This window comes from Candoia aspera, chromosome 4 (assembly GCF_035149785.1).
Source record: "Candoia aspera isolate rCanAsp1 chromosome 4, rCanAsp1.hap2, whole genome shotgun sequence".
Lineage (NCBI taxonomy): Eukaryota > Metazoa > Chordata > Lepidosauria > Squamata > Boidae > Candoia > Candoia aspera.
Window position 1 is genome coordinate 62,419,275 of NC_086156.1, and position 22,638 is coordinate 62,441,912.

Below are 22,638 nucleotides of genomic sequence, written 5' to 3' on the forward strand. Positions count from 1 at the left end.
GCAGTTGTGGTGGTGTTGGTGTTCCTGGTATTCCTGGGGAGATGAGTGAAGAACCCAAAGAGTGTATGCCAAGAATACATATTTCCAGCAGGGTCACACAAAGCCCGAAGTTAATCTCAGCTGCCTAGCTAAAGCAAGCAGCACCTATATTGGGCAGCAGCTATACAGGAAGATGGCAGAGAAAGATTAGTGACAACAGTAAAGGCATCATGTTATACTATGTCAGAGAAGGCAATGGTAAGTCACTCTTATACTGTACCCTGGATAGACATTATAAGATGATAGATGCTTTTGAACTTTGGTGTTGCAAGAGATTCATGAGATTATAATGGATAGCCAAGGGAAAAAAAACAAATTAATCATAGAACAAATCAGTTCAGAATTTTCACTTGAGGCACAAATAATCAGGTTCAAATATTTTTGGACATGTTATGTGAACAACTAGCTCTCTTGAAAAGTCTATGGTACTGGCAAAGGTGGAAGGAAAGAAAAGGAAAGAAAAAAAGAGGCAGCAAGATGGTGGATGGGCTCAACTGTTGGAAGCCCTGAACTATGTGGTCAATACTGACTTGATAGCATAATATCATCATCATCATCATCATCATCATCATCATCAAAAGGGCTTCTGCAGATAGGTTAAGAAAAAAGGAAGAAAAAATAATAGCTGCTGAATGAAGATAGCAAAATGCTAATAGAAAAAAAAGAAATTTTGGAATTATTAAATTTCAATTTGGGCTCAATCTTATCTAACAAGAGGGGATATGTTCCACCAGACAACTGAAAAACAGGATGTAGGAGCAGAACTGAAGCTGAAACTGAAGAAATACTGTATATCAGGGAATACACATCAGGGAATCAGGGAATATTAATGTCTGGGAAGATTCTAGAGGTGATCATAAAGAGATGAATTTGTAAGTACCTTGAAAACAATACAAAGATTACTAGACATCAGCATGGATTTGTCAAGAAGATATCTTAAGCTCATCTTACTAATTTGTGACTGTTTTATTGTCCTGACTCAGTCAAATAACTCCCACTTGAACAGGCAGAATAATAGCTATGCATTTTACCTTATACCAGTGTTCCCCTTGCTGGCTGGAGAATTCTGGGAGTTGAAGTCTTAAAAGTTGCTGAAGTTGAGAAACACTGCCTTATACTGTAGCTCAGATTTTAAAAATACAGGATTTCCTCTATTTTTGGTAATCTGATAATTATAGCTCATCTGGGAAGCAGGAAACGATTCCCTTCTCTTACTCTTGACCTACCTGCTGTTCCAACAGAGCAGTTGTTTAGTCCCTCCCCTCTTGCCTAAATTGTTAATAGCTACCATTAACATGCATAAAGAATTCTACACGAAGAATGCATGTGAGGGCTGCATTTGATTCAGGGCTAACCATATTTGTGGGGACTCCAGTGCTTCAGAAAGAAGTGTTTCAGACTGTATCACATTGGTTTAGTTAATGCTATACCTAGCTATTGAGAATCAAGGCTGTCCTGCACAGTCTCATCGGTAATCTTCATAACTACCTCTTACTTTTCTTTTAATGACTGCAGTCCTCAACACTTTTAACTAGCAGGAAGCCCCACTAAATTAGTAAATTATTTCTCAGTATAGATGAACTGTTGAAACTGGTTTATATCGGGATACAGATTTTAATTTCAAAGCCTTGTAGCAAGAAATAGCAGAATGAGAAGTCCTCCTTTTATACCATTTTAACAAAAAAGTTGATCAAACACTTTACAATACTACAATCAACCTTACTTTGATTAGAAATGAGTGTTAAAATATGTTTTTCTGTCAGTTTGACATCTATATATTGATGTAGACAACTACTGCTTACTATAATATAGCAGGAAGATTAATAAGATACCATACTGCTAGGAAATTAGAAATATTCCTTAGTTGTACTAGATGTTTTAGTTTCTAGTTTCATCTATTAATTTTAGAAATTATATGTAATAATAAGTAGTAAATGGATGCTTAATAATTTATCTGCTTCAGTCAAGAGAACATCATGTTGATTTTTAAAAGACTGTTTCCTCAGAAAGAATCTATAAATAGAGACAGACTGTTGGGCAACTTAGTTCTAGAATAGGGCTACCGAATCTGGGCTGCAAAAAAGGCAGCGAAGTGTTAGATTTTTCTGCATCTCCTTGTAGCCATCTAATGGTCACCCAGATTTTTGCTGCCAGGATCTGGTACGTTTAATCTAGAAGAGCCAAGAACATTTTAAAAGAACTCAGAATGCCTCTTGAGTATCTAAATAGTCAGTTTAATCTCTGTCAGGTGATCTTTGCTGCTTGTGAATAGTTCTGATACTTTTATTGCTTCAAAAAGTATCATACATTTATTGAACAAAACTGCACAATCACAATGTATTTCAGGCTTGTAAATCACTTAGCAGTGAGCAGATTGCTTGTACTCACAAATCAAATGTAGCCATTCTTTATTTTAATCCCCCTTTTTAAAAGAAGTTAAAAACACTTTAAACCTACTCTCCCAGACAACCAAAATAATCATTATTTGTTTTGGCTGATTTTTTTCCCCTTTGTTTAGAAACTGCTTACACTTGGCACTTATGAAGATTTCCTGAAAAGCAAGACCCAAGCAAAGCAGGAATGAGTTAGGAAATCACAAACAAGCCTCCTTTCATGCATCACCCAAAGCCACAGTTGCAATCCATGACCCAAAAACATCATGATTTATAACTATGGTTTACTTTCTTAAAACAAACCCTGATTTATTCATCAGGCCTATTCGCATATTGTGTTAAGCCCTGAAATAAAACAACCAACAATTAAGCATATTAGTTCAACACATATGATACCTCTGGGGAAAATGCTATTCAATCTTATCATTTAAATTGAATGTACAAGTGCATTTCTTTCAGTCCTGCAGATGAACAACTCTCTGTCTCTGTTTCATATACACACACAGTTTGCTGTTTGAAAAGCAGAGGAACTTCTAAACCATGCTCTTGTCTGACATGAAAACAAATTACTGATTGGAAAGCTGTAATATGCTTGATTTTAGCCCAAAAGACAAAGCACCTTCAAGCTGAGGACTTTAAGAAATAATTCATCAGCTTTCTTTCTTTCCAAGCTTTATCAGTGACAATAACAGCACAAACATTTTTATTAATTAAAAAAATATAAGATTCCATCATTAACAGGGATGATTCCCATAAAAAAAAATCTACGGAAGACTGAAGCAGAATGGTTACATGAAATCTAACACAGTATTCTGAAAGTGTGCAACTACAAAATATATTTTTAAAAAACTTATTTTGCATAAAGAGAATGTAAAGAAAATGTTTTGGAACAACAAGATATGCTGTTTGGGAACCTAACTTTGTGATAAACTATGAATCCTCGTCTTTCATCTTTCAGTAGATGATGGCATTCTACAAGAATAAGAGTGAGGCATGAATGGATTCTATGTCAAAAATGCCTATTAATTCCAGGAGGATAACGATTACACCTTCTGCACAACTGGCAAGAAAATGTGCATACCTTTTAAAAATCTGGTGCAGTTATGTACATAATATGTACAAACATTCAAATCATAAATTTTTAAAAAATGCCTTGAGGGTCAGGCAAGTATGATCAACCTACAAGAAAAATCAGTTTTCTCTGATATATAGTATATATATATATATAGTGTGTGTGTGTGTGTGATTTTTTTTATCCCGCCTTTATTATTTTTATAAATAAGGCAGGGAACATACCTAGTACTCCTTCTTCCCCCCGTTTTCCCCACAACAACAACAACCCTGTGAGGTGGGTTGGGCTGAGAGAGAGTGACTGGCCCAAAGTCACTCAGACGGCTTTCATGCCTAAGGAGGGACTAGAACTCACAACCTCCTGGTTTCTAGCCTGGTTCCTTAACCACTAGGCCATATTTAATTCTGCTATTCTGTTTGCACATAAATCATAAGTCAATACAAATAAAGCAATACATTTTCAATTATTATCTGCAGGTAAACTAAAAATACTAGCTATAATGATTAGAAGCCATTTTTGCTATTGACATTATCAATCTGGATAAAAGAATAAAATTTCCTCAAAAGAACACTTTGAAACAAAGTTAATGAGAAAATATCAGGCAACTTTTGGAAAACCAGGTAATAGCTTGATATCTAGTTTATCCCAGCTGTAACTATTAGGCAGTTATTTCGGCATCTGTGTGTATAATTTAATTTTCATACAAACAGCATAGTTAAAAAAGACAAAACTACTGTAGATTGTTTAAAGCTAACAAAAATACAGGGATATCAGATCAACATTCAAAAAGTGATCTTTTTCTGTAGCAAAATGACCAATGAAATCTTGACCTGATACAGTGCATATAAATCTTTTTTTTTGTAAAGAACGAAAATATTTAAATATTAAAGTTAGCGAAACATGAACAAATGTTTAAATATCAAAGTGCTAAATTTTACTGCCTTAAAAGTCACTGCAAATAAATGGTAAGATCAGATTTACTTGTGAAATACATATTTTATATTTAACTGGTTAATAAAAAGGTCACATACATGTGTATGTGTGTGAGACTACCCATACCCATTATATAACTGAGTTGGTGTAAGTATACTATTTAGTCTCTCTTGTAACAGGCTCCCATGAGCTGGCAGTCACTGCAATAAATAGAGGCAAATTTTTACAATATGTCATGCATACAAATATTTATACAAATAAAGACACTGTGCAACAAATTATTTCATATTAATATGGCATTAACAGTATAAACATACAAAAAAGGAAAGTACATACACGGAATGTTTAAAATGCAGTTCACTAAACCCTTCATAGCATTTACATTTAGACTATTTTTACAAAACTTGTTCGTCCAAATTGTCTTGAATCTATTACTAATTAATTCGCTAAGCTCAGTTCTAGCCTTACTATATCCGTGCCGACCCTGTCTACTTCGGTTATTCTGCATTGCTATTGACTTAATCAGCCAAGGAATAAGCATGTGATCTTTGCTTAGTGCCTTGCTGTCAAAATATGCTTGTCAGTAAGTCATGCTACATTGATCCAAAGTTTGAATAACTTTGTCATGGAATTAGTGCATGTAATAAAGCCATTTTCCCTCCATTTTATTTCTTTCACTTCACTTTTGAATTAAAATAAATTACAGCTAATAAACAAGACTTAGCAAGACAGCACCTTAAAATTGCACTTGAGCATGGGAGCTAACAGCCATTGTCATTTTACTATATCTTATTTATGAAACCATGGATGAACATTGTTAAGGGTAAAAAAAAAAAGAAAAAAATAATTTATGTGAGGAGAACGAGGCCTACTATGAGAAGTACGCTAAAGATATAGCTTAATAAAATATATGCTATCCAAATCAGTTATTTGTTATTACTCATGTTTTCAAACACATTGCAGTGACAATCTTCTACTCACCACATAAGAAGAGATGCTATGGAATAGCTTTTATACAATTATATTAACATCTTTTTCTGGCTGGAGTAGCATCATTAAAAAGTGCCATTAAAAAACAAACAAACCTGCATTTAATCTTTCCATCCTAAAATTCCCCATTTCCAAGATTGTAAATTATGTCTTAGACCTCAGTTTGCACAGAAATACATTAGGAAAAGTCCACTGATTAGGGCTGGAATTACTTTTTCCCCTCATTTAACAAAAGCAGCACTGTTATTAGTAAATTCCAATCTTTTTGCCTGCTCTGGTAGGTAGTTGCCTTTCACAAGGGAAACTTGACTTTCAGAATGGTAAGGTGTCCAAAAATAGCTTGTCAATAATGGAAGGAGGTGGCACTAAATCTTCCAATTTCAGGTAAAAGATCCGCTGCAGTCCTAGTGTGCAGAGGGCACGCAAGTCAGCAAGGACACCAAGCACCTTAGATTCTGCAGACTCAATCGGTTGTCTTTTGCTCTGACTGTTGAAGGCCAAGTGATCTTTCAAGCTGCTCATGATCCTGTTGCATAGCTCATGCACTTTCTTTGGTTCTTTTAATCCATGACGGTCTGCAAAGCAACAGCAGACAAAGAAGTCAGCATCTATATTATGGGAAACGAGTGTGCTGATGATTAATTGTAAGAACAAAAGTGCTAATGTAGTAATTCTGTAGCCTTGTATGTGAGCATGAATAGAAGATAATGCATCTCAATCCCGTGAAAAAGTACAATGCCAGCTGATCCCATTCTTACAGAACATTCAAGCACAGTACTTTATTTTCCAGTTAGAGACTAAAACAGTTATATTAGCACAGCATTCTAAATGGTGCATATCTTACATTTTACTGAAATCTATTTTTTCAGGATTTGAGGTCTGAGCTGCCACAGAAGGTGTTTTGGAGATTTCCTAGCTTCCCTACCAGTTGTGAATGCTCAATATCTATGGCAACCATTATTTATTCAGTGAATTCAAGGGGAGATCAATATCCATTGCTAGCTCCATCAGTGCAAGGCCTGAAATTCCACCAGGGAATTCACAGATACTCTTCTAAGAAAATTCAGACAGCTCAGCCAATCTTTGGTATTCAGATTATTTTATAGTTTTGCAGCATATTTACCTTTTAAAGGGGTTAGAGATTACAGTACTCTCAAAGTTAGATATTTTAAGGCTTAAAATAAATTATTATATTATTTGTAAAATATTGAAAAAGATGATGCTGTCTAGATAAGAAAATCCTAAAACACCCACACCATTTCCCAATATTCTACTTCTACCAGAAGTCTCAGCAAGAGGAGAAAGTTTGATTTTTGGTAAAAAAAAAAAAAAAAAGTAAGGGCAGATTACCTACAGCACTGTCTACTAGGCCAAGTCTTTATTTAATCCAGCATTATTGTTATGACAAAGACCACCCAGGTGCCTTTGGAAAACAAAAAATAGCTGTACACACAACCTTTCTTTATAGTTACTCTCCATTTCCCAAGTAACTGGCATTCAGCAGCACATTGCATCTGAACATTTAGCCTTTTTAATGCCTGAGTTCACATGTTTAATGCCTAACATCAGAAAATTATATTTCCCAAATACATTTTAAATGGGATGCTGCTTTGTTCAGGTTACAAAAGAAACTACTGTAGTCTTATTTCCATTGCCTATGGGAATAACCCTGTAATCTACTGGTTTATGATATCAGAAAGTTGTTTGGTATATTGTTTTCTGCTACAGATTAAGGTTACTGTGGTAACAAATGATTTTGGCTGGGTGAAGAGGTTGAATTTAATTGTCCTCTTTTCAGGTGTTAATAGATGTTAATAGCCTGAAGCAAGGGCAGTTAGCTTGTTTCAGTTTTTCCTTCTCTTTAGGCATGTAGAGAGTAAGCAGTTCTCAGAGAGCTTGTGAGAATGCAGAAGCCTGTAAATATGTTTTTGTGCTTTCTGTAAATACATTTATTTTTATAGAAATGCCTGGTGTGTGACTTTTCTGATCTGTCCTGGGCCAAATGTTTTCTAGCACTCTGCCAACAGGTTATGGGCCAAGTAAGCAGCCCAGTAAGCCCAGTAAAACCCAGAGAGAATAGAGAGATCAGCTCCACACCTCATGCACAATTTAAAGGCAGGTAGCAAAGACCTGGGGGATGCGGTGGCGCTGCGGGTTAAACCGCTGAGCTGCTGAGCTTGCCGATCGGAAGGTCGGCGGTTTGAATCCGCATGACGGGGTGAGCTCCCGTTGCTAGTCCCAGCTCCTGCCAACCTAGCAGTTCAAAAACATGCAAATGTGAGTAGATTAATAGGTACCGCTTCGGCGGGCAGGTAACAGCGTTCCATGTAGTCATGCCGGCCACATGACCACAGAAGTGTCTATGGACAAACACTGGCTCTTCGGCTTTGAAACGGAGATGAGCACCACCCCCTAGAGTCGGACACGACTGGACTTAATGTCAAGGGAAACCTTTACCTTTACCTTTACTAGCAAAGACCTGTGAAGATTTTCTTTGGAGCTGCCTGGAGATTTTCCAGCAACTGCCTACAGGATAAAGAAGCCAGCTAAGGTGACTTGCAAAAGAAGGAAGAAGCCATGGCCACCTCCCAGCCCTCAGCGATGCCTCTGGAGCACCTATCAGAGACCAACTATTTGAATTGGGCCCTGAAGATGGAGATGTATCTTTGCAGAGAGAATCTTTGGCTGCCAATTGGTGAGCAAACCCCCCAAAATCCCAGTACTGAATGGCTTAGACAGATGAGCGGGCTAGAGCCACCATTATCCTGGGAGTTGAGGACAATCAGCTAGTCCACGTGCGAGGTATGCAGTCTGCAAAGCAACTTTGGGACACTTTGAGAGACTTGTATGTAAAGGCAGGAGCAGGGAGTAAAGTTACCCTGACAAAAAAGCTGTACAAAGCCTACCTTGCAGAAGGAGACAGCCTTCCTGAACACCTGCATTATATTCAGCAGCTGTTTGTTGAGTTGCAGGAGAGAAGAATGGAATTTACACCTCTCACAAAATCCTATATCCTCCTGTCCTCACTGAATGAAACGTGGGACACGCTGATTTGTACCCTGGAGGCTATGCCTGAAGCAGACCTCACCCCATCGTATGTTAAACAGCGCTTACTCGCTGAATGGGAGAAGAGAGAGGAAAGATACCCCCCCCCATCTCTTCTGGAAAGCTGCAGTACCAGAAAACAAGGGAAAAGAAGCTGAGGCCACAGCGCTAGCCAGCCAGCGATGCTTCACTTGTGGTTCAGCTGGACATTTGCAGAAAGACTGTGCCTTGAGACCCAAGAGTAGAAAGACAGAGAAGAAGAACACAAGGGCAACACAGAAGAAGGCTCTTCAGACAACCCAAATTGCACAGGTTGCTGAGAAGGGTAATTCTGATGTATGGGGTTAGATTCTGGGGCCAATTGTCATTTATGCAATTGTAAAAGCTCTTTTGTGTCACTGTCTAAAACTGAAAGACAAAGTGTCTCTTTGGCTGATGGGTCTGTGACCAAAATTATGGGACAAGGTGACTTGTATTTATCCTGCTTGGGAGAAACTGTAAAAGGTGTGTTGTATGTGCCAAATTTACAATCAAACCTTTTATCTGTGGCACAATTGGCTGCAACAGGGTATGTCATAACATTTAAGAAAAATGGTTGTGAGATACGAAAAAATGGGAAATTGTGTGCTACTGGTATGTTAAAAGACTCCTTGTACATTGTGCAAAATGCAAGGAAGCCAAGCTGCAAGGCTGCAGTTGGCAACACTCCATATCATGACCAATGTGTACACCTGATGCACAGGAGATTTGGTCATGCTAATTTCAAGTATATAGCACAAATGCCACAGCTGTGTGCTGACCTAAAGATAAAACCCTGTGATAAATACTTAGACTGTGTAGTTTGCAAAGAATGCAAAACACTAAAAGCTCCTGTGAGTAAGCACAGTGACAGAGTTACAACTAGACCTTTGGAAATTGTACACTCTGACATTATTGGTCCTTTTGCTCCAAGTCTTAGACAAGCAAGGTATGTAATGACCATCATTGATGATTTATCAAGATACACATTTATCTACATTTTAAAACATAAAGATGAGGCATTTGAGAAATTTAAAGGTTTTGTGACATGGGCAATGGAAAATTCCCTAGGCCTATATCTGCACTCCAATGTGATAGGGGAGGAGAGTACCTTTCTCATAAATTCAAAAGGTTCCTAGCAGAAAAGGGGATAGAACAAATTCTTTCTAACCCTTATACCCCTCAGCAAAATGGTGTTGCTGAATGAAAGGGCAGAACCTTGCAAAATGCGATGGAATGCATGCTTAAAGATTCACATTTATCTTTTAAGTAGTGGGGAGAGGCAATATCTACTGCCTGTTATGTATAAAACAGATTGTATAACTCTGTGATTCAGGACACTCCATTCCATTTGTTTTACGGTGTGAAACCAAAGGTAAACCATCTTAGAGTGTTTGGTAGCACTGCATGGGTTCATATTCCAAAACAATAGAGAAGGAAAGGAGGCCCCACAACAAAGAAAGCCATCTTTGTTGGCTATGAACAAAGCCAAAGGAGCTACAGGTTCATAATGGGAGAGAAATTAATAATTAGGAAAAGCGCTTCTTTTGCTGAACAAAACTGGGGGAGATTAATTTCTAGCTCTCCAGTTGATCTGACTACTACAAGAGAACAGCAAGGACTTGCTGATGGTGATCTTTTGCCTGATGAGGACATTAAACCAGAAAAGCAAACTGAAGATCTGTCTGATGAGACAGATGCTTCTCAGGAAAGTGATAGGAGTCAAAATTTAAGCCCTGTATTACCTCGCAGATCTCAGAGAAGTAATAAAGGCGTTCCTCCATCACGTTTTCAGGCTGACACAGTAAAGGCTTTTCACATATTCACAGAACCTGAGTCTTTAGAACAAGTGAATGCTTTACCACCTGAGATGGCACAAAATTGGCATTCTGCCATGCAATAGGAGTTAGCATCCTTGAAAGAAAATAAAACATGGAAACTGGTAAATCTACCTCCCAATGAACGCTGTCTGGGTTGTAGGTGGGTTTTCAAACTGAAAAGGGATGCTGATGGCAAAATCCAAAATATAAAGCAAGGTTAGTTGCAAAAGGGTTCACTCAAAGGAAAGATTTAGACTTTGACAAGACTTTTGCACCAGTTACTAAAGGTGAATCAATTAGATTACTGTTAAAAATTGCTGCACTCAAAGGAATGTCAGTTCACCACTATGACATTCAAACTGCATTTCTCTATGGTGATTTAGACCACAAATTATACATGCAGCAACCCCCTGGCTATGAAAAAGGGGAGAATCTAGTCTGTGAACTGCAGAAGTCAATCTATGGGTTAAAACAAGCTGCTAGATCCTGGAACCAAAAATTAGATGAAACACTGCAGAGTTTTGGTTTTGAAAAAGGAAAAGCAGATCCCTGTGTATATATGAAGAAAGACAAACAAGGCTGTATGTATCTGTGCATTTATGTTGATGATTTGCTGCTGTTCACATCAACAGAAAAACAAAGGCTTGATTCTGAAGCCTGCATGAAAAGCCATTTCACATTAAAAAGCCTTGGAACAGTAACAAATTACCTAGGCTTGAAAATACACAGGGAGAAGGATGGTAGCTTTCTGTTAAGCCAACGTAGTAAAATTCAAAAGCTCCTAGAGGATTTTAATATGCAAGACTGTAAACCAGTCTCTACTCCTATGATAACAGATTTTCAGAAAGATATAAGAGAAACTCAATTAACTGAGGCAGAGAAATATAGATCTGCAATTGGAAGTTTTCTGTACATTGCAAATCACTCTCATCCAGATATCTCAAATTCTGTGGCCATTTTAAGTAGACAGGTAGAGAAGCCTACATCTACTGGAAAAGCAGCATTGAAGAGGTTAATGAGGTATTTGCAAGGAACAAAGAATTATTGCCTGAAGCTAAATGCCTGTGGAACAGAGAAATTGCAGGCTTTTGCTGATTCTGACTGGGGAGCAGATGTCAGTGACAGGAAATCCACTGGGATTTTAATTCAATTTGCTGGGTCAAGCTTAGGCTGGCATTCTAGAAAGCAAACACTTGTTGCTCTTTCCACTGCAGAAGCAGAGTTTTATTCTCTAACACAAACCTGTAATGAGGTTATATGGTTTAAACATTTGTTAAAAGACATAGGCATGGAAGTGAACCGGCCTATAACTGTTTATGAGGATAATCAAGCTTGCATTGCTGTGGCAAAATCTGAAGCCTGCAAGAATAGGACACAACATATCGATATTAGATATCAATATATCAAAGATATGATAGCCAAAGGAGAAATAATATTGAAATATTGTGAATCAAAAGACATGATTGCTGATATTTTAACCAAACCTCTTGCTGTACCAAGACACAAAGAGTTAACAAAGCAAATTGGTCTGCATCTCATTCTGTAGCATAAAAAGGGGAGTGTTTGGTATATTGTTTTCTGCTACAGATTAAGGTTACTGTGGTAACAAATGATTTCGGCCAGGTGAAGAGGTTGAATTTAATTGTCCTCTTTTCAGGTGTTAATAGTTGTTAATAGCCTGAAGCAAGGGCAGTTAGCTTGTTTCAGTTTTTCCTTCTCTTTAGGCATGTAGAGAGTAAGCAGTTCTCAGAGAGCTTGTGCGAATGCAGAAGCCTGTAAATATGCTTTCTGTAAATAAATTTATTTTTATAGAAATGCCTGGTGTGTGACTTTTCTGATCTCTCCTGGGCCAAATGCTTTCTAGCACTCTGCCAACAAAACTGAATTAGCAGTCATTTTCTTCAGAAAATCGTAAGAGCTGTAGATTTATAAAGCAGAGTGAGGCAGAATCCTCATCAAATGCAACCCATCTTGTAAGAAGTTAACCTAGTATCAGTGGAGTCATTTGGGAGTACAAGGTGGGAGGGATCACACTGACCTCAGGAGCTTTGCAGCAGAAGCCCCGCTCCTTTTCTACATGCATTCTGACTATGCACAACACCCCTGATGGGTATAAAACTAATATAAGTTTATATTATAGATATACCCTGGGGGCAAAATGTTTACAAGTCTTATTTAAATGCAGACATCTAGAAATATCTATGCTTATTAGTCAAGCTCTTCAGCAAAGGATTGTTACCTTGTCGTGGTGCTAGAGCTTGAGCACCTCAATGATGCCATGAGCTAAACCGTGAAGAGCCACCCAAGACGGGAAGGTCATGACAGAGAGGTCAGACTAAATGCGATCCCTGGGGAAGGTAATGGCAACCCACCCCAGTATTCTTGCCATGAAAACTAAATGGATCAGTACAACCAGAGATATGTCGGTATACCATCGGAAGTTGAGACCCCCAGGTCGGAAGATGGTCAAAATGCTACTGGGGAGGAACAGAGGATGAGTTCAACTAGCCCCAGACGTGATGACGCAGCTAGCTCAAAGCTGAAAGGAAGGCTAGCAGCTGACGGTGCTGGTGGTGAACGGCGAATCCGATGTTCTAAGGATCAACACACCATTGGAACCTGGAATGTAAGATCTATGAGCCAGGGCAAATTGGATGTGGTTATTGGTGAGATGTCAAAATTAAAGACAGGCATTTTGGGTGTCAGTGAACTGAAATGGACTGGAATGGGCCACTTCACATCAAATGACCACCAGATTGACTACTGTGGACAAGAGGACCACAGAAGAAATGGAGTAGCCTTCATAATTAATAGTCAAGTGGCTAAAGCAGTGCTTGGATACAATCCAAAAAACAATAGAATGATCTCAATTCGAATTCAGGGCAAGCCATCTAACATCACAGTGGTCCAAAAATACGCCCCAACCACAGATGCTGAAGAAGCTGAAGTAGAGCAGTTCTATGAGGATCTGCAGCACCTACTGGACAACACACCTAAAAGAGATGTTATTTTCATCACAGGAGACTGGATTGCTAAGGTGGGCAGTCAAATGACACCTGGAATTACAGGTAAGCATGGCCTGGCAGAACAAAACGAAGCAGGACATAGGCTGATAGAATTTTGCCAAGACAACTCACTCTGCATAACAAACACTCTTCCAACAACCTAAGAGACGGCTTTATACATGGACTTCACCAGATGGACAACACCAAAATCAGATTGACTACATCCTTTGCAGCCAAAGGTGGCGGACATCTCTACAGTCGGTAAAAACAAGACCTGGAGCTGACTCTAGTTCAGGTCATGAACTTCTTCTTGCACAATTTAGGATCAGACTAAAGAGATTAGGCAAGACTCACAGATCAGCTAGGTATGAGCTCACTAATATTCCTAAGGAATATGCAGTGGAGGTGAAGAATAGATTTAAGGGACTGGACTTAGTAGATAGGGTCCCGGAAGAACTCTGGACAGAAGTTCGCAACATTGTTCAGGAGGTGGCAACAAAATACATCCCAAAGAAAGAGAAAACCAAGAAGGCAAAATGGCTGTCTGCTGAGACACTAGAAGTAGCCCAAGAAAGAAGGAAAGCAAAAGACAACAGCGATAGGGGGAGATATGCCCAATTAAATGCAAAATTCCAGAGGTTAGCCAGAAGAGATAAGGAATTATTTTTAAACAAGCAATGTGCGGAAGTGGAAGAAGACAATAGAATAGGAAGGACAAGAGACCTCTTCCAGAAAATTAGAAACATCGGAGGTAAATTCCAGGCCAAAATGGGTATGATCAAAAACAAAGATGGCAAGGATCTAACAGAAGAAGAAGAGATCAAGAAAAGGTGGCAAGAATATACAGAAGACCTGTATAGGAAGGATAACAATATCGGGGATAGCTTTGATAGTGTGGTCAGCGAGCTAGAGCCAGACATCCTGAAGAGTGAGGTTGAATGGGCCTTAAGAAGCATTGCTAATAACAAGGCAGCAGGACATGACGGCATCCCAGCTGAACTGTTCAAAATCTTGCAAGATGATGCTGTCAAGGTGATGCATGCTATATGCCAGCAAATTTGGAAAACACAGGAATGGCCATCCGATTGGAAAAAATCAACTTATATCCCCATACCAAAAAAGGGGAACACTAAAGAATGTTCAGACTACTGAACAGTGGCACTCATTTCACATGCCAGTAAGGTAATGCTCAAGATCCTGCAAGGTAGACTTCAGCAATTTATGGAGCGAGAATTGCCAGATGTACAAGCTGGGTTTAGAAAAGGCAGAGGAACTAAGGACCAAATTGCCAATATCCGCTGGATCATGGAAAAAGCCAGGGAGTTTCAGAAAAACATCTATTTCTGTTTTATTGACTATTCTAAAGCCTTTGACTGTGTGGACCATAACAAATTGTGGCAAGTTCTTAGCGGTATGGGGATACCAAGTCATCTTGTATGCCTACTGAAGAATCTGTATAACGACGAAGTAGCAACAGTAAGAACAGACCACGGAACAACAGACTGGTTTAAGATTGGGAAAGGAGTACGGCAGGGCTGTATACTCTCACCCTACCTATTCAACTTGTATGCAGAACACATCATGTGACGTGCTGGGCTTTAGGAATCCAAGGCTGGAGTTAAAATTGCTGGAAGAAACATTAACGATCTCAGATATGCAGATGATACCACTTTGATGGCTGAAAGCAAAGAGGAACTGAGGAGCCTTATGATGAAGGTGAAAGAAGAAAGTGCAAAAGCTGCCTTGCAGCTCAACCTCAAAAAAAGCAAGATTTTGGCAACCAGCTTGATTGATAACTGGCAAATAGAGAGAGAAAATGTAGAAGCAGTGAAAGACTTTGTATTCCTAGGTGCAAAGATTACTGCAGATGCTGACTGCAGTCAGGAAATCAGAAGACGCTTAATCCTTGGGAGAAGAGCAATGACAAATCTCGATAAAATAGTTAAGAGCAGAGACATCACACTGACAACAAAGGTCCGCATAGTTAAAGCAATGGTGTTCCCCATAGTAACATATGGCTGAGAGAGCTGGACCATAAGGAAGGCTGAGAGAAGGAAGATCGATGCTTTGGAACTGTGGTGTTGGAGGAAAATTCTGAGAGTGCCTTGGACTGCAAGAAGATCAAACCAGTCCATCCTCCAGGAAATAAAACCAGACTGCTCACTTGAGGGAACGATATTAAAGGCAAAACTGAAATACTTTGGCCACATAATGAGAAGACAGGACACCCTGGAGAAGATGCTGATGCTAGGGAGAGTGGAAGGCAAAAGAAAGAGGGGCCAACCATGGGCAAGATGGATAGATGATATTCTAGAGGTGACGGACTTGTCCCTGGGGGAGCTGGGGGTGTTGACAACCGACAGGAAGCTCTGGCGTGGGCTGGTCCTTGAAGTCACGAAGAGTCGGAAGCGACTAAATGAATAAACAACAAATTAGTCAAGCTACTCCTGTCCTGTGCTCATCGTGTCTAGACTTGAAACATCTGAAGAAAATCCTGCCAAATCTTACCCAGTTTGGCAACATCCAGAAAAGCCTGCGCTCTGGACCATAGATGGCTATATCTACCCACAGGACCATTCTGCTGCGGTGCCTTTCTCTTCCAGGAAAGCTATTGGCAATTGCTTTCCTTCCCATAAGTGGTCATTCTAGATGATTTACTTTTATATATGTCTGTTTTACACACACACACACACACACATTTTGAAAATAAATGTATATCACCCACTTGGCAAATGACCAAGTGCAGCTAACAAAGTATCACTGTATTCAAAAACACTGAATACAAGGAAAATGATAAAAATAAGAAAACACAATAAAATAAAATAAAAACATACTGCACCACACAACTCATATTGTACAGCCAAGCATATCTGACTTCCTGGCCCAATTCCTGAGTGAATAACCAGGTCTCCAGGGCCTTCTTAAAGGCTGGCAGGGATGGGGTCAACCAGATGGTCCTAAAGATAACTAGGCCCTGTACCAGCAGTAGCCAGTTTGGTCTAGTGGTTAAGGCAACGGGCTAGAAACCAGGAGGCCATGAGTTCATGAAAGCCAGCTGGGTGACTTTGGGCCAGTCACTCTCTCTCAGCCCAAACCACCTCACAGGGTTGTTGTGGGGAAAATAGGAGGAGGAAGGAGTATTAGGTATGTTCCCCACCTTGAGTTATTTATAAAAATAATAAAGGTAGGATTTAAAAAAAAGAAAGAAAACCAATAGCCAACAAACTGGAAGATCAGTCTGAGGATATGCAGTAGAATATTTCATCAATTACAATATTAGATTAATGGTGGTATGATGTCCTGGAAAATTTAGCAACATGAATTCACTTTAATCTTCAATATAATTTGAACGTTAAGTATTGTAATTTTGATTTTTTTTAATCTGCTTATTGAAAACATTTAATTGCAATGCATTTTAATGTAATATAATTTAAAATTTAAATTAAATTTAAAATTAATTTAATTGCATTGCAGGCATACATTCTTTTTGGAATTTATTAAGATGGAAATTTACTCATACATAATGATATATAAATATCGGTAAAACAAATTTATTTTGAATCAAAAGAATACTAACCTGTAATCATACTTAGAGCTGATAAGCATGCTAAGGCTGGGATGTCAAGGTTGAGGCTTTGTAAATTTAAAGAAAAGTCTTTAATTGAGTCAAGCCACTCCCCAAATCCACGAAGGCACTGAAGTCGATGAAGTACAAGTCCTTTGCAGAAGACAAGCTTGTCTTCAGTAGTGTCAGATCTTAAATGAAAAAAGAGGACATATACTATGAATACAGCTAAACTTAGCAATATACTGTATATCCTGCTGCACAATGCACATTATTTAAATACCACCAAAGATCCATACACATGTATCTCATTTTGAAAATATAGTAAAGTTTGGGCAGATATAAAGCAAGCTGATCTCTCAGCCAATTTATTAGGATAGTCATTGAATGCAATTGTAGCCATTCAGGGTGAAATTCTGAGTGTTCTTCCACCCGTGTTGCTGGATGACCAGAGGCAGCTGATTGGAGATGAAAGAAAATGGAGCCAATTGGAAGGTAGGTTTAGATGGATGTGAAATTTCAGCCATTTACTTATATAAACAGGAATGGCCACATTGTTTACTCAGTTGCACATCAGGTATCCCCACCCATCTTTCCCAAAATTACTTTTATGTTAAAGCATGCTGCTTCTGTAATTGTTCCCAATTTTGCCAGAAACAGAGGAATTGGATGCATGAGAAACCTCACGTACCAGGAAGTGGTTCCATTTGAGAAGCCAGGCTGGAGAGGCCTTCTTTATTACTAGATATTCAAATTCTATACTTCACCCTTCTTGATCTCATGGAGTGCCACAATTGACTCTGTGAATATCTATCTGCCCAGTTGAATGTCTGAGATTATGTACCATATAAATGAATATAATAGGTAAGATTTCTTTGCTACCAAAATACAAAATCAAGAGACAGTTGGTTTTGAATCTGTGAGTCCTGGATCTTGTTTACACAATTATGGGTACCCAGCGCTATTTCACAGAAGAATGATTCATGCATGTTATTCCCAGGTTAAACTCTCTTGTTCTCTTGCACACTGCATTCTCTGTTCACACAAGGAAGTGAATTTTACACAATAGGTTACGAAGGTTACAAACATCATTTCAGTTAGATAGTGGGTAACATGTTTTAACATTCTTCCATGAAATCAAATTCTTACAACTAAATCTAGCATATTATAATAACAATATTAATAGCAACAATAATCTCCCAGATGATTAGGCATTTTTACAGTCAGTCAGTCAGTCAGTCAGTCATGGAGCTAAATAATATTATTCCTGTTCTTCTGCCCAAGGGTCCTCAAAGCAACTAACAGTGCAAATGGAAAACAAAGAATCTAATAAAAGCAGTTGAAGTTCAGATTGAAAAGGCATGGTGAAGAGGAAGGCTTTGACTCTATCGTGAAAGCATAGAGAGAAAGAAGGCTCTTTCCTGTATGCCCAATGAATGGACCTCCAAAAGCTACAGCTATCTCTCCTAAATATCCATACTGAGAGATACTCTCAGATAGCCAAGCCTCAGGGTATCTATGGCTTTAAATGGTAAAACCCGTATCTTAAATTGTACCCAGAAAACATTCATTAATCAGACGGAGATGTAACTAGGGCATCAGGAAGTACTGCCATTTCTAACCACCTCAGGAACTGCTACAGTTGGCGTACTAGACATAGTCATTCAAAGGCTCCACCATACCATTTGGGACCCAGAAACGCTGTGGGTGGAGGAGCACTCCATTGTGTTCTTTCAGAAGAATTGAAACCTTATGCAGAACCCTATCTAGAGTTCTAATATCAATAGTACTGCTGTCTTTTTAAAGCAGTTAAAGCTTCCAAACAGTTTAAGAGAACTAGCAGGACCATACCACCTATAGCCAGCTCTCAGCATAAGTTATCCAACAAAAGCAATTAAAAGGGTCTCAGCAAATTTTCTCATCTCAGAATTAAAGATGTGATTATTAGTTTTACTATATTATCTTCTGTGTGTATAAACTAGCCCAATGCCTTAATATTTGATTAAGAATTCTTAATCCAGAATTCTGCTTCATCTGCTTCTACTTATGCTAGTTTTTTCCACAAAATCATCCCAACAGAGAAAAAACCAGAAGCATTTTTCTCACACTCACAATTTGCATCAGACAGCAATTAAACACTTATCTGTGTAAACAAGCTGGGTTGCAAGTTATCAATCCATAAAAATAAATATTTTTGTTTTTGAAAGAGAAATAGCTTCAATGTTTTATTCAAACAAATTATGAAGTATGAGTTTTCTACTACTGAAACTCAGATGTACCTGATAGATAGTCGCAATATAAAAAGTTCCAAAAAAGCTGATTCTATGAGTAAAGTTTGATCTTCTTTAGGGAGATCAGTAAATCCCGGGATTCTTTCTGCCCAGTCTCTAGATATATCAATGGAGGCAGTGAGAAGATTGTAGAACTGTTGTACATGCTCTGCATCTGTACCTGCAGAAGCTTGTTCTGTAGAACAGTACTAGAAGAAAAGCAATTAAAAACAGAAGTGAAAACTTTTTTTCCTCCAGATCAACAGACGTTAGCACTGAATAAGCAACTATTATAAGCTTTCAAATGTATTTTAGTCTATATATGAGGTTTGTGAATAGTCACTTACGCAAAGATACAGAGGAAGACCTAACCAGTTATTGTATCATATCTGAAGGCTTGCTAACTCTTACCAGTGGAAGTTCAGTCTACCAACAGTCTTTTGGTGACTCAACCTGGCAACCAATATTTCTTCCTTGAATGAATCTATTCTTGTGGGTAGTATGGTTTATAGGATAAAATGCTGATAGAGGGCTCTTGGGTTGACATTTCTCTTTAAAGTTCATCTGTAGACATCAATCTATCCTGCAGAATAGTTGATAGAGGGTTTCTTTTTTATATATAAATATATTTTCCCCATTTTTATAAATCAAACATTTTAATATCTTATGCAAATGTGCTTATTTTAATATGGCTGTGACATTTAGACAAATATACTAATGCAAATACTAAAGGTGTATCCTGATATAATTCATGGCACAAGTTTTTCTTGGATGAATCAATAACCTTGTATCTATTTCTTCCTTTTCCTTTCTTACAAGAAAATACACTTACTTTATATGGCCTGTATGTCTTCATGACCCCAAATGTAGCAACCAATAATGAGAAGCTGAAATGGGGAAGTACAAAGCTATGCCATTACAACCACAGAAAGTGATACAAGACATTGAAACAGAGATAGAAAATATGGACACCAAGATGCTCTTTTCAGCAGCAATCTTGTACTGCATAAAGTATGTGATTTCAGTTTTTCAGATAAAAGAAACCTTTACTGGTTACTTTGGTAAATATTACTACCATCTGTTTCCGTTTTTTACAAGGCTGTGCAATTTAGCTCAGATATAGCTTCCCAATGTCCTATTGTGCGCTAGCAATTACTCTTGTTTAAAAAAAATAGTATAATTGTTATATTAAACTAGCTGTATAGCCAAATTAGACATTGTATACATAAGTTTACAAGCACCATCTTAGTAGTAGTCATAGCCTTGATGGAAAAAAAAGGAACCAGTATAAAACAGGCCCCAAAGGCCCAGCCCTCCAAGGCCAACCATGCCTGATAGTATTAAAAGTTGTTGAGAGTTCAGTGAACTAGAAAGACTAAATTCCCTCAGTCCAGTTCCCGATGTACATCATCCACTAAGATGATCAAAGCAGTCTCAGTCTTTGCTGAGAGCCCAACAGAAATGGGTATGGATAATCAGCAACTTCCAGTTGTATCTGAAGATGTGAGGCCACTCCCTTTTCAAGCACCTTGTGTGAGAACAGCCAGTTTTCCAGCATTTCCAGATAAAAGGGAAGTTTTTAAAATAATACTCTTACCATTGGACTGTCTTCTTGAAGCAGAAAGATACGTAGCCCTTCCTCAAGGAAGAATTAATAAATCTCTTAACAACTGGGGTCAGTCTTCACCTAGCTAAATTTAATTGGCTAGAAGGGGCAAAGTTCAAGTGAGCAGGTAGCAATCCCCATCTCACCAGATATGCTGTTCACATCCACAAGCAGAAAAAAATTCAAAATAAAGGATATATTCTTACCATAGTTACATAATCAGCATACCATGCCCCCTATATTGGAGTGCAAGTCAAGGTGGATCCAAGCAAATTTATCCACAAAGACTTTGTGAATGCTCATAGTGGACCACCTGTCCTAACAGTCAGGAATCACGCTGAGACGAGGAATAGGTCTCTAGTGTTTATTACTGCTACATAAGACAGAAAATCCTAACAAACTGAAGAAGCGTGGGAAAAACCCAGACAGATAAACCCCAGAAGTTAAGGCGGGTCTGATCTGTGTGTCTTTGAATGGCTGCTTAACTCCTCAGTACTATGCATGCGTTTTCCCCGCCTCCTGCTTGCCATCAGTACTCATGACACCACCAACTGTTCCAGCTCCCCCTCTCTGCCATTCTGGGAGAGATGATGGCATAGAAAAGCAACCCCTTTTCTGTGGGGATGCAATCACCTTTAGCTCCTCATTAAATCAGAGGGGACTAATCCCCTCTGCAAAAGGCAAACAACAGTGCATACTGCCTGGACTATTTCCACATTCTACATATTGATTGAGACTTTGATATTATTAAGAGACAGCAAAATTTCCCAAGTACATTCAGAAAACCATTGCATCCACCATGGTCTCTCTCTACCCTCAATCATCTCTGCTCAGATAGAAAACCAATCTATGCTTCAAGTCACATACTAATTAGACAGGTCCATGGTTGCAGTAGTGAACATAAACTTCTAATCTGATCTTAGTTGAACAGCCTAGCTACTCCATAATTCCCCAAGATAAGAAGTCCAGCCCCTGAAATTGTTCCAGCTAGCTCTGAAAGGGTTACTCTTAGGCAGTGGCATTGATGATACATATAGAATTTTCCTATTGTTCTAGCCACTTGGACGCACCAGAATGCACTCAGAATTGGCTGATAATAGATCATATAGATAGAGTGCTGAAGTTCTTGAAGATTGTCACCACTCTGCCTTCCTGCCCTTCAAAGTTAATTTACCCCACCAAAGAGTATGGATGTGGAATGCTTTGGATTCAAAGCAGAAAAGGTGCTTCTGAGGGGGTATGGGAGACCTGTTGGCAACTCCTTGTCTTAAACGTATGGTTCCTGTGTGAACCCAGGAAAAAAATGCAGTTTTAAAGATATGCCAAGAGATGAAGCACATGAGCCCCCTCCCCCTCTGATGCATATTTCCTGCTTCAGAGCCAAAGCGCTCTGGTGCCAAAGAATAGCCAGTGGAAAGAGCTGAGAGAGGAACCTCTCCCCGGGCCAGAGGGACCATCTTCTCTGTCATGATGACTTCCTTGATCTGACTGCAATTTGAAGGCAGGCGAGACTATCCGCAGCCTGCTCTTCTTTCCTTACTGTAGCCAGGTTGAAGCCTCCTGCTGAATCTATCACTGCCAGTTGTTGTTGTTGTTATTGGGTTTTTGTTCTGCCTTCCTTCTCTCTCTCTCCCCTGCTCTCTCTCTCTTTGCAGCAAACATACCTAATACTCTTGCCTCCTATTTTTCTCCACAACAACAACTTTGTGAGGTGGGTTGGGCTGAGTGTGTGTGACTGGCCTGTTCCCAAGCCATTTTCTGTTTTCTCTTTTCCCACATACAGTGCTCAGTGCCAGGTTCCAATAGATGCAATTGCACATTTTCACTTTATGAAAGCCAATCTCTTCTGTACGTATGTGAGTGTGCATCAACCTCATATAAA

The 22,638-nt window shown here is 38.8% G+C and overlaps 1 protein-coding gene across 1 annotated transcript in view; it reads right to left on the bottom strand.

Moving 5' to 3' along the window:
• Window positions 1-4,415: 4,415 nt before the first annotated feature.
• NR4A3 (nuclear receptor subfamily 4 group A member 3) overlaps window positions 4,416-22,638 on the bottom strand; it is a 31,168-nt gene continuing 12,945 nt past the window's right edge. The window contains 3 exon segments of the mRNA XM_063304261.1: window positions 4,416-6,002; window positions 16,893-17,071; window positions 19,160-19,359. Of these exon segments, the coding sequence (XP_063160331.1) occupies window positions 5,740-6,002; window positions 16,893-17,071; window positions 19,160-19,359 (642 nt within the window). The 3' untranslated portion in view covers window positions 4,416-5,739.